The sequence below is a fragment of the Juglans microcarpa x Juglans regia genome, chromosome 6S (genome assembly GCF_004785595.1).
Source record: "Juglans microcarpa x Juglans regia isolate MS1-56 chromosome 6S, Jm3101_v1.0, whole genome shotgun sequence".
NCBI classification, from domain to species: domain Eukaryota; kingdom Viridiplantae; phylum Streptophyta; class Magnoliopsida; order Fagales; family Juglandaceae; genus Juglans; species Juglans microcarpa x Juglans regia.
In genome coordinates, this window is record NC_054605.1 from 3,593,610 (window position 1) to 3,608,693 (window position 15,084).

General features: G+C 38.4%; 2 protein-coding genes across 3 annotated transcripts; one reads left to right on the forward strand and one right to left on the reverse strand.

Annotated features, from left to right (window-relative positions):
* Nucleotides 1–7,573: 7,573 nt before the first annotated feature.
* LOC121237324 (RHOMBOID-like protein 12, mitochondrial) lies at nucleotides 7,574–9,866 on the reverse strand. Of its 2 annotated transcripts, none has more exons than XR_005934907.1 (4): nucleotides 9,064–9,073; nucleotides 8,576–8,680; nucleotides 8,444–8,485; nucleotides 7,574–7,925 (listed from the first exon to the last, which is right to left on the reverse strand). XR_005934907.1 is itself a non-coding variant. In XM_041134017.1 (4 exons), the coding sequence occupies exons 1-4, from the start codon at nucleotides 9,416–9,418 to the stop codon at nucleotides 7,836–7,838; spliced, it is 264 nt and encodes an 87-aa protein (XP_040989951.1). In that variant the 5' UTR covers nucleotides 9,419–9,866; the 3' UTR covers nucleotides 7,574–7,835. The 2 variants fall into 2 exon arrangements, 1 of the variants encoding a protein (XP_040989951.1); XM_041134017.1 differs by lacking the exon at nucleotides 9,064–9,073 and adding an exon at nucleotides 9,392–9,866.
* Nucleotides 9,867–12,255: 2,389 nt separating this feature from the next.
* On the forward strand, nucleotides 12,256–14,718 carry LOC121236538. Its single transcript, XM_041132989.1, has 2 exons — nucleotides 12,256–12,315; nucleotides 14,040–14,718. The coding sequence occupies exon 2, from the start codon at nucleotides 14,041–14,043 to the stop codon at nucleotides 14,716–14,718; it is 678 nt and encodes a 225-aa protein (XP_040988923.1). The 5' UTR covers nucleotides 12,256–12,315; nucleotide 14,040.
* Nucleotides 14,719–15,084: the final 366 nt, after the last annotated feature.

A 15,084-nucleotide genomic window follows, 5' to 3' on the forward strand; every position in this document is an offset into this window, starting at 1 on the left:
TCAAGCCATAACCTGAGATGCTCAATGTTTGATTACATGATTATATGACTCACAGCATTTACATGTTCATATGATCCATGAAAAGAAAAGTCAAGTTTAATGTTAGATGCATTTGGGTTGTATATTGTTTTCAAAGAAAAGAGTTTGTACATGTTTTATAACGACCCCAAATGCTAGGATGGGGGAATGTCCTGTGGAACTCCTTTGTCCACTCTGAAATGGTTAAATTAGAGTGGTAGCCCCTAGGTCGACAAAGCATCATTGGCGGACCTCAAATGGATCAATGTGGAAAGGATACCGGAGCGGGGTAGCACCTAAAGCTAATGAGTATCACATGTGTTATATGCAGTGTAGGCAAAATTGTGAACTGCTACATAGTTTAGGATTGTGACGTAGTTACCATGATCAAGTGGGGAACCAACGGCACATAAGGTAGCTGTGAGGTATCCAAACTACATGTTACAAGAAGTGAACAAGGAAATGAATTGAAGATGTGGTACATGTATATTTTTGAGTGTGCAAAAATGAAAATTTATTTAAAAGTTAAGTTGCATAAAACCAAGTTTTGTGTTGAGTACATGTCTATACATTCATTTCATAGTTTGCCTTTATATGCCTATGTTATATATTGTATGTTGTTTGTTCACTTACTGAGATTTCTTGAAATCTCATCATGGTAGTTTCTACTACCATTTCCAACCCAAAATGGTAGAAGTTGTGCCAGGTACTCAAGACACTAAGTAAGATGAATGAGATTAATGACCTAGTTGGGGACAAGTACACTATTTAGGCTCACTACAATTTTGTTATTGTTTGCTTAAGGACTACTTCTCGGTACCTTAAGGACATTCAAGATACTCTAAATAAGGACCATGACTCACCAAGATCGTTCCACTCTCCATAGGAGATCGTATGGACTTTGTAACAGGCTATCTAAGACAAGCATGGGAGTACACCGTAGAAGCCCAAAGGGTTGCTCAGACTTTGGGAATTCAACCGCCCGGACCGCCTCAAAGGAAAGGAGTCTTTTTATGTATCTCAAGTGAAGGGATGCTTGGATTTTGACAGGTCACAATGTAAAATGTTATCTATTTGAGAAAAATTGAACAATGAGATCTTTTGGCATATTTAGTTTTATGGTATCATGATATTTTGCAAAATTGCTTTAAATCTTACTACTAGAATACAATAGGTGCATTGCATCTTAACTATCATGTACGAGGGTATAATATTTTCAAGCCATATTGTGGGATGCATGTTGCTAATTGGGCTTTATGTTTTGGTTTTTACATGTTGCATGAGTATGATAAAGTTTAGTATCATGTGTCCATGTCTCATGCGTATGAGTCTATGTTTTCAAAAACAAAAAGGTCAAAGTATGTTTTATCATAAGCCCAAATGCTAGGATGGGGAAACGCCCTAGTGGAACTCCCTGTCCATTTTGGAGTGTTTAAAGTTGAGTGGAGACTCCTAGGTTGACGAAGTACAGTCGACGGGCCTTGAATGGCTTCTTATGGAAAGGATGTCGGAGCGAGGTTGCATCTAAAACTAGTGGGTGTCATACGGTGAAGGCGAAATAAGCGAATTGTTGTAAAAGAATATGTTTATGTTATGATGTAATCACCTCGATCAAGTGAATCGTTGGTTGATGCGGTAACTAGCGGGGAACACACGGTGCTTAAGGGAGCCATGAGGTATCCAACCATTGAATTATGAAATGAACAAGGCATTTGAGCTCCATGTTATGATATGTTATGTTATGCCATGATATGTTATGATATGATATGAAATGACACCAAAGAATGTGATATAATCACAATACGATATGTTATGAAATGAAATGAATGGCATGACATGTTATAAAATGATAAGACTGGCATGATATGTTATGACAAGAAGAAGGACCTAAGCTCAAATGATATGAACATGTGTTAAGAAGTCTAAAAGATGAAAATCTATTTTATGAAAAAGTCTATGTCACATAGGTCAATGTTTTACGTCAAAGTTCATGTCTGTGCATTCATTTGTGGTTTACTTTAATATGTCTATGATATCTGCTGTATGTTGATTGTTCACTTGCTTAGATTTCTCGAAATCTCATTGTAGTAGTTTCCACTACCATTCCCGACCTAGAATGGTAGAAGTTGTACAAGTACCTCAGACACTATAGAACAATGAACCTAGATGGTTCAATGATAGAGGACGAGTTCACCGTGAAATCTTGTCACGACTTTACTGCCGACATTTTGAAGTACACAGCCCCACTTCTCCGGGAAATTCTAGCTAGTCTTAGCGAGGCCAACACGAATTGGTTTTTGGAGAAAGAAAGAAGCCGGATTAAAGAAGTACTTTTGGAGAGAAAAAAAAGAGGGACCATGGAAAATAGTAAGAGAAAAATAAATGAATTATGGTTTTTGTGAAAAAAATTTTTGATGGTCTCGTGTTTTGGGAGTCTTTTGAAACAATTATCTCTTTGGAGTACTTGAATGAAATTTCAACTTTTTGGGATGTTTACATTTGGTACCATGATTATTATATTACCACCGTCCCTATGTAGTTAAAATAATTTTTCCACTGCGAATTACTGCATACTGTAACCTTGAGTTACATGTCCAAACACTTTAGTCATCGTCCAATCCCAAGCAGGAGATAGGGGCACCACACTTTTGCACTTGGTTAAGTTAATTTTATTATTGATTTGTGTGACGCCCCCAACCCCTGTTTGGGATTGGACGGTGACTGCTACGTCGGGACATATAACTCAAGGTTACATACTCCTGTTCATGACAGTTAAGTATGGAATGCATCTAGCATGTTACTAGCAATATGCAATAACTCGCAGTGGAAAAGTATAAACTAAGTAAAGTTTAGAGAAAATACTAAATTCATGGCAAATATATCATCCCCAAAATAACTTCATTGTTTGAATATCCCAAAATACAAGAGGGTTAAAGCAACAACTCAAAACTAAGCCCTCTTTTCACTACAAATTCTTTTAGGATCCATCTCAAAATCCTACAAGGCCTTCTCTACTTTGCCTGGTCCTTGTTGATTATCTTCCTCAAAGAGTTGTAGCACTTTAGTTATGAATTGATCAGTAGCTTCTAGCCTCTCCACTAAGGATGGCTCTTTCGAGTGCTCAGGGCTCTTCGAGGCCTCATTGATTATCCGGGGAGCTGGCCTCTTGCGCTTCCCCATACCTAGTCTCTTGTCATGTAACAACTTCTACCATTCCGGGTTGGGAATGGTATTGGAGGCTATCACGGTTAGATTTTGAGAAATATCAATAAGTAAACAAAGAACATAGAATAGATTAAGATAAAGGTTTCGCATTCAATTCACATCATTGCACACAAAAGAAAATGATGCTCCAGAATCAAACAGAGCACAAGCCTTGTGTTGCATCAACTTAACTTTACCTAATAGGGCAACTAGGGTTATTCAAGGATTCTCAAACAAGCACTAGTTACTAGTTAGGGTAGGGTTGGAAATATTACCGGTAATTACTCCGACATCAGTTGCCTTGTCAACCTCTAAATCTACCTCTCCAGGTGTGATGGCATAAACCTTAGCCTTCATGGGGGTCTTTACTCTGCCACCTGGTGTTGCTGCCAATGTTTTGAATACCGTACAGGACAGCGTACCGGTCAAGGCACTGGAACGAAATATTTCGGTACCGGTACCGTTTCGGGATAGCGTTTCGGGATAACGTTTCGGGATAGTCGATCTATAAATAAATTATATATATAAATATATATAAAAATTATATTCTAAAATAATAGTCTATATATAAATAAATTATATACAAATACATATATATATAAATTATAAATAGTCTAGTCTGAATTGAGGGTTAAAAAATAAGTTTGTAGTTTGAAAAAACGAAAAAAAAAAAAAAAAAACACAGGCCGAAATATAGGCCGGTACAGGCCGAAATTGAGGCCGGTATGACCGGTACCGGCCGGTACGGCCGGTATTTTGGCCGGTACGGAACAGGTATAGTACCTGTACCGGCCGGACGGCCGAAACGAAAAATTTCGGCCGTACCGGCCGGTACGGTACGAAATTTAAATCTTTGGTTGCTGCTCCTCTAGGTGTGTTGCGTGGACAATCTCGAATCAAGAGGCCAGTCTAACCACATTTAAAGCATCCCTTCGTGCACATCTTCGGCATGGTGGTGGTGTGATGGGCATCATGTTCTCGACCATTATATCTTTTCCTTTACCCATGGTGGTGGGGACCTTTCTATTTTCCATGTTCCTCCCAGGAGAGTAAGGCATTCCCTTTTTTCGATCCATGTGGACTTGGGAGGTCAGATTTGCTGCTCCGCCTCTGCTATCGAAGCAACACTGACAAACTCTTGGAAGTCTCAATTCACAGGCATGCAACTTGATTCCAAATTCGTGGTTGTAACCCCTCTTGAAACTTCCTAGCCTGCATCTTCTCCGTATCAATTAAATGAGGGGTTAATCTCCCTAGATCCATAAATCTGATCGCATACTATTCTACCGTCAGATTGCCTTGTGTCAAATTTGTGAATTCTAATGCCTTCTGCTACTTTGCCGTTTCTGGAAAGAAACGACTATCAAGTGAGAGCAACTATGTCTCCCAACTTGAATGCCAATGACTATTGTTTTGTGTCCCACCGTATACCGGCTTCTCCTTGAAGCAAGTGTCTGGCATACTAGACCTTTTGTTCCTCCATACACCCATTGGCACCGAAAGTCATTTCCTAGTCGATAAGCCACTTATTGGCTCTTAGGGCTTGTTTTGTACCCGCAAAGTGTAGGTATCTATATGCTAGAAATCTCTCAAATGGACACCCTCAGTTTTCTCCTATAGGCGGCTCTTGCCTAGCATTCTAGCATTACGCCATCTTGTGTCGTACCACTTGCGCCATTCTGCCATTACACCATCTGGCAGAATTAAAGGTTTTCAAAAATGCTTTCTCATGGAAAAACCCTAGAATCTGAACCCTCAAAGGATAAAAACCCTAGCATTTCTTTCAAGTGGTGGCCGTGGCCTTCTTTCACTCTATACTTCGTGTTCATGTGCTTAAAACAAGAAGAATATCTCAAGTTCTTCATTTCCTTGAAGAAAAACCCTAGTTTCCCAAGTGAATATGTGTGTTTGTCTGGGAAACCCTAGAATCGAAACTTTGTTGGTGCTGTTTTTCCTTTTGGCCGTGCGTGTATGTGCAAAAAGTAGTGGGATGGTTCTTACCTCCTTGGGCTTCCCTTCTTCTTTGAATGGTGTGGCAGAAATCCTTTGAAAATTTTTGCAATTGTAAAGAGAATGGTGGTGTTTGGATGGTGAGAAAATGTGAGAAAGTGTGAAAGCTTAGAGAAAAGTAGTGGTGGCCGAAATTCCTTAGAAGAAAGTTGAGAACTTGAGCAAAAGACCTCCATGATTTTCGACTATGCCTTCACATAGAAGTCTCCCTCCCTTCTTGAAATACCAAAGGTCTTGTGCATGGATGCCACTTGTGTGGCGCCCCCAGCCCCAACTTGGGATTGGACGGTGACTGAAACGCTTGAACACGTAACACAAGGCTACACACTCCTTGTACGCGACAGATAAAATGCTATGCACCTCAATACCCTAGCAATATGCAATAACGATGCAGCGGAAAAATTATAAAAGTCAGATAACTAGGCAATGCGATAAGCAATTGCAAAGCACATGGAACCATAAACTAATATCATAACTGATGAATGTACAAAAATGCACTCTAAATACCCTATTATTGGACTAAAATGCTAAAATGTTAATAGAAATCATTGGAATTAATGTGTATTCTTGAATTGAGTTTCTATTTACTTTGGGATACTCCTAAGTATATTTTTACGTTTAATTTTAGAGTCTATAAAAGAGTAAGTCCAAACCCATTCAAATTCAAAGGACTTTCAAGTGGGCAAGACGTTGGAACAACCTAAAAACTTTCAACGAGTGTAGGACTCTTCAAATAAGGATAATGATGGGGTTTGAGAGTAATTCGGACCAGAGTCCAAAATGCACTAGGAGACAGAATGGACATACTTTAGTATTTTAATCATAACTTTTCGCTCAGATATCGGATTGATGCGATTCTTGATGAGTTGGAAAGCTATCTTAAAGGGCTACAAAGTTGTCTTTGTAAGGATTTCCAAATTCGAACTCTTAAAGCATGTACGTGGCTGCCAAGTTGACTCCTAAAAGTTATGATTAAACCCTATCTTAAACCCTATCTTATAGTAAATCTTACATTTCACTTATTTTTACTTCTACTTACACAAGTCATGTACTTTGAACTCAAGATCTTCGGCTTCAGAGGTTGTTTAACATGTTTGTATGCAAGATTTTGCTATCCTTGTGTAGCTATCGGACCTAAGTTATGCATATTCACATTTGTGTTCTCATTCAATCACACTTAGATGTCACGAGGTTTGATTAAATGACCATTTAACATTAATAGAACTTCAAAATCATATAGGCTAAGGCATGACCGAAACATGTAGAAGACACATCTCTCTCTCTTCTTTTTATTTTTTCCATTTTTTCGTCATCAAACCTGCCTTACAAACCCAAGATTCAAGCATATACTCCTCAAGCTTCCACTTAAATGAATAAAAACATCAAAACCCTAGCCTGGATCAAACCTCGTTTTCTTGTGCATCATGCACCTTTCTTGTACATCCTGTCAAGCTCCTATTTCTACGACTAGGTTCAAGCATAAACATTAAACTCCTTCATGTTTTATGCATAGATCTGCAATATACCCTATAGCGGAAACCCACACACAAGCCAAAGATGAATCTTTGGTGCATTTCCATCCAATCCCTTATCGTTGATCCATTTTTAAATGTTAAAACTCCTTCACATTTGAACACCTTCGCTCCATGGCTGAAACTATCTTAAGCTCAATACCAAAGTTTGTTTTACATTTTCAAACAAGCACATTATGCTTTGTAGGAATTGTTATATGTTTCTCGACACTTATTCTTTACCAGGAAAACGGAGGAAATAAAAATGGAGGAATAGAGTGGCTAGGCCAAAAACTCACATTGCTCGACTCCTCCTAGACTTGATGTAGTGCCTCGAGTTACAAGTGGAGGAGGTTTGGTTTGTGAGAAAATTGAAGAAAAGGAAGGAAAAGGGGGAAGAAGAGAAGAGGGTGGGCGCTATAGCACCTAGGTGAACTCCACCATGTTTATAGTTGAGCACCAAGTGTCGACGAAGCCGCACTAGATACTACATAGTAGCTCCCAAATTTCCATTTTTAAATTAGTATTTTGAGACTTAAATTTTCTGTCATAACTAAGCTTTCCAATTCCTCTATCTATATTTTTCTTCATTTTTTTTTTTTTTTTTTTTTTTTTTTGGGATTTCATCTGTGTGCGCGCTTGTCTGCATTCTCCAGTTAGGGATATTACAATCTACCTCCACCCCCGTGGTCAAATATGGGTGGAGAATATAATGTACTTGTACCGCTTTTAGTAATACCAGACTGGTCAATGAATCATTCTACACCTAGCTAAACATGCTATTTTCATGAAATTGATGGGAAAAAAGAAACACAGAAGCCTAGTAGTACTGCTGCTAAACATGCTATTTTCATGAAATTTCCTTTGGAGTAAGAAAGGAAAAATGGATGCATTTCCTAACATGCACTAACTCTAAACCTGACTGGCCTAATAAGCAGTCACGTTTCCACCGTTTCTAGCCTATCACATTACAAGTAATCATAGGGAGGTTTAAACACAAGAAAAGGAAAACCGACGATAATGGCACTAGAGAAAGGAGTTTATAGAATTATGGTGCGATTTAGAAAAGTCTTTTTCAAACTCAGGTATGATTTAGAAACGTCCTTTCCGAATTCGAGCCCAGGTTATAGCCGCAACTGCAGCACCCCCCAAGTGTGCTGCTCCTGTTATATGGCTGTCTCCCTGCAACAGTACAACAAAAACAATAATATAAACCCATATCTTCAATGATTCATTAGTCTGCTCCTACAGCAGGGGCTCTTAAAGATTCATCAATTGAGATTATAAATCAATAGCGCCTGGTGCTTATCAGGACAATTTGGCTGAGGTTATCAACTTATCATGCAGTTCCATATATGGGCAGGGTTGTCTCATTTAGAGAATTAAGAAAGGACATTGAAAATTCACAATAGATAAGGTCAGTTAGCGGTCAGACAAGAACATGGAAGACGTGATGATTCAATGTGAAAATTCATATTTGACATCCCTTGCATATATTAAATCTCACAGCCAACAGAAAAAAAAAAAATAGGAATAGCATCTGTGCAGATCAAGCAGTACAAAAGATAACTGAGTCACTTTGTTATGTTGTACCCCCATATAATCATGACACTACCTTTAACCTGCTTCAATCCATAGAAAATTCTAAAGCTTGAGTTGCGTTAAGGAAAATGGCTGGTCATAGAAGAAATCGAGCATACCTCTATTATCCTCAAGATATCTTTTCCTATTAGGAGGATCCCCTGCAATGACAATTAACGAAAGGTGTATTATGAGGAATTCAAGTATTTGTCTCACACAATCAAATTGATAGAGGCTAAAGGTGAGCTTACCAGTAAGATGGCAGGGACTGGGATAATAAATTCAAAATAGAGGGTAGATTTTGGAAAGAGGAATATATCAAGCAGCATGATAGCATTCACAGCCCCACTTGCCCCCTAGACAACACAAATAAACTCAATAGTCAAACAAGTTTCATGTTTCAGCAAATGCTCCACGAAATTCAGGAAGTGGCCTGCAATCCTCCACCATTTTCTAGAAAATCAGAGCTTTGAAACAAGTTTTCTCAAGAAAACAAATGTAAACCATGATATAATGAAGAATAGGTATATACCTATACAAAGCAACTATTTTTCATGACTTCCATGCATTGGTTTATATCTCAAAAACAACTCATATAGTTTAAGTAACAAAGAAATGATTTGCTTTTGCCTGAATGTAAATAAGGGATTAGGTTTCTTGCCCTTAAAAATCTATTGGGAAAAACTGTACTGTATCAGACAAATGACAAGGGACTGTATAAACACAATGGACGTAAGACCAATCTGGTGTGATGTGCACTAGAGTTAATGAAACAAAACAATGGATAAAATCAAATGTCTTCATTTTAAAAAAAAAAAAAAAAAAAAATGGTGGAAATCCAAGTTTTAAGGCAAATTTGCAAAGTTTCATTCCAACTAGCACTGTCTTGTAAAACAAAGTGAACCAAGTATTTGGTTTAAGATATTAGTAGACATCATTTCCAACAAGATTCAATTTTATTCATGTATTATTGACAAATCATGAGAAGGCATACGCGTTCATTTAGTTGCCTTTTTTTATTAGAAGATATGAGGCTCTCACTATGAAAAAGGTTGCGAAAAGCATACCAATCCTGGTGTCTTCGATGGGTCCATGTTCCACAGCCGTTGGCCCTGCAGCAAAAAGACAGCAAGATAGAGTTACAATGGTCACGTTTACAATAATATAGTGCCTGATATATCTTTCCAAGTTATTAGGAAGGGCTGGGAGGATTTCTTTTGTAATTTCAGATTTACGGTGTGTCGAGGCACTAGGGTCAAATTTTTGTTTGATGTCTGGTGCGGTGAGGTTGCTCTTAAGGAGGCTTTCCCTTCTCTTTTCAGAATAGCATTATATAATGAAGCTTCAGTTGCTGATCATATGGACACTTCAAATGGCCTGCTGAAGTGGAATGTTCCATTTATAAGAGCAGTCCAAGATTGGGAAGTGGGAGATATTTCTGACTTATAAAGCACCCTGTACGCATTGATTTTGGAGCATGGTGTAGAGGACAAACTGTTATGGATTCATCCCGGGAACAAGAACTTCTCAGCAAGATCCTTTTATAATGCTTTGACTTCTAAATCTTCTACTGTTTTCCCTTGGAAGCATATAAGCAAAGTGCCCCTAAAAGTTGCTTTTTTTGGTTGGTTTGCCTCTCATGGAAAAATTCGGACCATAGACAAGCTGAGGAAGCGCAGTATTTTTATAATGGATTGGTGCTTTATGTGCAAAAGAAATAGAGAATCAACAGACCATCTTCTTCTCCATTGTGATGTGACAAAGGCTCTTTGGGATGATATATTTGTAAGGCTGGACAATGTGTGGGTTATGCCTAAGAGGGTGGTGGAACTCTTGGCTTGTTGGAGTGGAGTACGGGGAAATTGTCAAGTAGCGGAGGTTTGGAAAATAGTGCTTGTATGTCTTATGTGGTATATATGGAACGAGAGGAATGGACGATGCTTTGAAAATAGAGAACGTTCTTCAGGGGGTATTAGAGCTTTCTTTTATCAATCTTTGTTACTTTGGGCTAAGACCATTGTATTAGAGCGGGCTAATTTTAATGACTTGTATGCTTTTCTTTCTTTGCCAAGAGGCTGTAATTAGGTATATTTCTCATGTATACTACCTGTATACTTAGGCTTCGCCTAAATTATGAGGATTAATAAATTTTTCTTACTATTAAAAAAAAATAAGTGACACATTTTCTTTAAAGAATGAAGTTTCAATAGGCTTGGTAGTGTGACCCGGGAATATAATAAATTAACATCCATAGAACAAATTTATTTTCTCCTTTCTTCTTTCTGATAAGAACCAGAAATTAGGTAGGCACTGCAAAACGGCATAATGCGTGAGGGACACACCAGAAAATATTCCATTGGACTAATTATTTGCAAAATTTATTTCTAAAGGTCCTTATAAAAAATATTTCTCAAGGCAAAATATACTAGCATCAATGCAAAAGATTCAAGAAATAAAATTTGATTAATAGTGCTCAGAGAGAAGTATGTTGATTCATAGTTTTTATCGCAGCTCATACAAGTTAAGTCACTCTCCCCAGGCATTTGTACCTTTGATGATGAGGCAATAAAGGCTTTGTGCGCCAAGAAAAATATTGAACCACCAAGAGCCCCGGCAAGATACAACTTAAGCAAAAATTCAGGTCTGAAAGCTCTTCCAATCTGCCAATGTGGAGATTAGCATAACAGCCATATATGAAACGTACAAACTCAAAATTAATTGACAGAAAGATGACAGTGAAATTTTACAAACTCCAAATTTTACAAGCAAAACAAACAGGAAATAGAACTAATTCGTTTCTTAAGATTAAAATGGTGTCTATATCCCTCAGTTTATCCTGACCAAAAGGAGTGCACATGGGAAAGTTAAATAAAACCTACAAATAATATCCTACATATCATATGGCAGTGATTACTGTAAGGCTCAGATTCTTCATCAAGTGGTCCGGACCTGGCGTGTAAATGGCCCAGACATTTTAGAGTTTAGTAAGAGTCCCGAACGACGTCGTTTTTGGAGGTGAGTGTTTCTTCTTCAACTTCTGTTTCTTTCTCTCCTTTCTTTCCGCATTTCTCTGCTTCAATTTCAGTTTCTTTCACAACTTTCTTTCTCCACGTCTCTCTTTTTCCTTTTCGGTTTCATTTTTTTTTCTTGTTGCTGCGTTAGTCTGTGAGTTCCGTTTCTCTGCCCAAGTTTCCTCAAGTTCGGTTTCTCTCTTGCGCTGCACTTGTTTCAGTTGTCGTACTGCATTCCTCTGTTTTCTCTCCTTTTTGCATTTCGGGTCTTCCTCTGCAAGTCTGTGTGCGGTACCTCTTGTCCCTCCATTTTTCAACTGGTAAGGGTTTCTTTCTCATCCTTTTAAGTTTTGGTTTCTTCTACTGTAACCAATTCTGCTTCTTAGCATTTGGTTTGATTTATCTTCATTTTCTGCAGTTTCTGTTTTGGCCGTGAGGTTTGGGTTCGTTTTGTGAGTCTGGGTGTTATGCGTGGTGAGTCTTCGGGTTTGTGTGTTCCGTGTAGTCAGTGAAGCTTTTGCTAGAGATTCTTGTTGCCATAGGTAAATTTTCTTGCCTCTGTTTCCCGCACACACTCACACACAGTTACACTTCCTCTCATTGATTTTTTGTGGGTAATGGTTTCATTTCTAGATTAGTTTAGTGGGTGGCTCTTTGGGCTTTTCTTGGTATATTGAATTTCTTGTGGTGATTTGTCCGAGGTTTGAATTGTTTGAAGTTACATTGTAGTGAAACTGTTGGATTAGTGGTTGAGAAAATATTTAGAAGTACCGGTTCATATTTCCTGTTATGGAGTTGTGAATGGAAAGAAGTGTGCTTTGTGAAGTGTTATTTGGTTTGGAATGATGGGTTGTAATTATTTAGAAGGAGGTTGTGATATTTTCTTTTAATACTTAGTTTATATTTTTTTTTTTTATGAATAGGTGGCGAGATTGATAGAGGTCAATTTCAAGATATAGATAATACGCTGCAGGAGTCAGGTAAGCGGGGTTCCTATGCTAAGTCTTACACGAATTATTTGAAACTGAGGTTGATTTTCTGAAAACTTTGCATATTTTTGTGGTGAAATAAGAACTTGGGAAAAACAAAACCAACCTCGGTCGTTTATTTGCATACTCATGAAATCTGTACGAAAAAAGAGAAAAATATGTTCTGACATGCATTGTGTAGACATGAGCTAAATTCTGTCATGTGATTTCTGAAATCTGAAAAATGAACAATTTTGAAAATATGAAAAGTTGTGTATTTATTTAGAAAGATGTTCTGGCTTTTGTGTTCAGCGTGTGTAAACTGTCTGATTCTGTTTTGGTACTCTGTATTATTTTGATATAACATCTGAAAACCTTTGGCATGGTGTACTGGTTTTCGTATCTGACTCTGTCACTGCTTTGCTCTGCTCTGTTCTGTTATGCTCTGCTCTGTTTGGGTTGGTACCAATTTCTCTGTCTCTGAGTGGACCCACTTTGGAAACAAAGTGGTTTTATTGTGGTCTTTCCTGTGTGCACACTCGGGGCTCCGAGAAGAATAAAGGAAAGATTTCACCTCTGTCTCCGCCTGGTTTGGCTACCGGGATTAGCACAACCCTACCACGGGGGTGAAACATGGTCTCTGCTCTGTTTTGATCTGATGATGATACTCAGTTTATGTTATGCCAAAGCACTATAGGTTTTTACTTGTCCTAAACCATTGCTCTGTTACTCTTGAAAATATGATCTGTTCTGCATGATAACTCTGGAAAATATTTTGTTCTGCATGCTATTCTTTGTAAATGCTCATATTTGCACGCTAGCATATGATTTCTGCTTACTGAGTTGTGATAACTCACCCCCTATCATGATAATATTTTTCAGATGATGTGGAAAGTCCAAATGAGGACCTGGATTAGATTGGTGAACTTTGAGGAAATGTGGTTAGAAGAAGGACTTTTGATATTCTTAATTTTAATGTCTTTGAGTTTTAATTATATTTTCAGGTTTAGTAGGACCTATGGTTTTATCAGTTTGGTTTGTTACTATTACCGGGAGATTGTGGACCCTTTGATATTTTATTATTATTGCATTTAAGATTGTGTGGAGTTTGTAATGAGATTATTGAGAAGATATGAGATTGATTTCATTTATGAAGTTTTTGGAGATTATTCTTTGGATGTGTTGGAAGACATGTTTATGAGTGACAGGTAGTAATTCTCCAAGCCACCCGGGTTTGGGGCGTTACATTTGGTATCAGAGCCAGGTTTGAATTCTGCATACTATAAACCTTGGAGGTTTAGATTTCTATGGGTTCATAGGATGTAAAGATTTTAGAGTATAGATAGTGATTAAGAAGTCATTTTCAGATTTATTATGATAGTAAAGCGAACTATATAGGATTGTATATTGTTGATGTGGAAAGTCTTAGAATTCGCAGGCTTTAGGAATAGCCATGAGGTGTGGTATTTCACAGGTCTATGAACTAAGTTCATGTTGATTAAGGTTTAGTTTAATAACGGAGCCTTCTTAAGCAGTTAAATGGGTTTAAGTATTAGTTTTTGGAAATTGACTATTACTACGGTTATGTGTACTTTTCTATTCTCCGTTATGAGTATTCTTATAATTTTGAATTATAATATATACGTTTTGTTTTTACAAATACCACTAAATTTTCTATGTTCTTATAAACTCTATTTTTTTTAAGCGTTGATTAAAAATTCAAGTTATTTTGTCAGGATGCCACCTCGTCGTAGAGAACGAAGCATGTCGGATCTGAATGCGATCGAGAACGAAAGGGAAGCAAACCCGAGTGCTTCCGACGTATTACGAGCAGCTGCACATCAATTAATTGATGACCTTGTGCAGAATCCCGCGGGTCGCCAGCGTAATTTCAATGAAGGGGGTTGTACTGTTAAGCAATTCAATCGAAAGCACCCTCCTTTATTTGATGGGAGAGGCGATCCAACTTTGGCGGAGGATTGGATTCAGGACATTGAGGAGATTTTGCGAGTCCTAACCTGTACTGAGGAGCAAAAGGTGGCATGCGCCACATTCAAGCTTACTGGGGAAGCGAAGAGGTGGTGGATCTCTGAAAGGACCATCAGAGAAGCAGAAGGGACAGAGATAATCAGTTGGCTGCACTTCAAGCAGATCTTTCTTGAGCGCTTCTTCCCTAGCTCATTCCGTGAGGACAAGGCTATGGAATTTGCCACTTTGGTTCAAGGAACAATGACGGTACATCAGTATGCTGCTAGGTTTACTGAGTTATCCCGTTTTGCTACTTATTTGATTCCCGATGAGAAAAAGAAGGCACGCAAATTTGAGCAAGGACTGAGTGAGAAACTGTATGTGCGTGTGGTGGGTTTCCAGATTCGGAACTTCTCAGAATTGGTGGATAAAGCAATAGTTTTTTAAAGAACCCTTCAAAGAAGCGCTGCAATGCATGAGCAGAGGAAAAGGACTACTCCTACTGGATACCAGTCTGGCATGGACCAGGGACCATGGAAAAGGAGGAATGAAGGTAGTAGTTCGGGAAAAAGGCCGGTTCAGAGTAATCAACAGCCCTACCAGTGTAGAACATGCAATCAAGTGCACTCCGGAGAGTGCAGAAAAGGGGCGGGATTGTGTTTTCGTTGTGGCAAATCAGGACACTACATCAGGGATTGCCCAATGCAAAATAGGAGCAACCAGACATTCATACCCGCCACCTCAGAGGAATGAAGTATCAGCCCGGGGCAGCAATCAACGTCCTACTGCGCCTGCTCGAGTCTTTGCACTAAC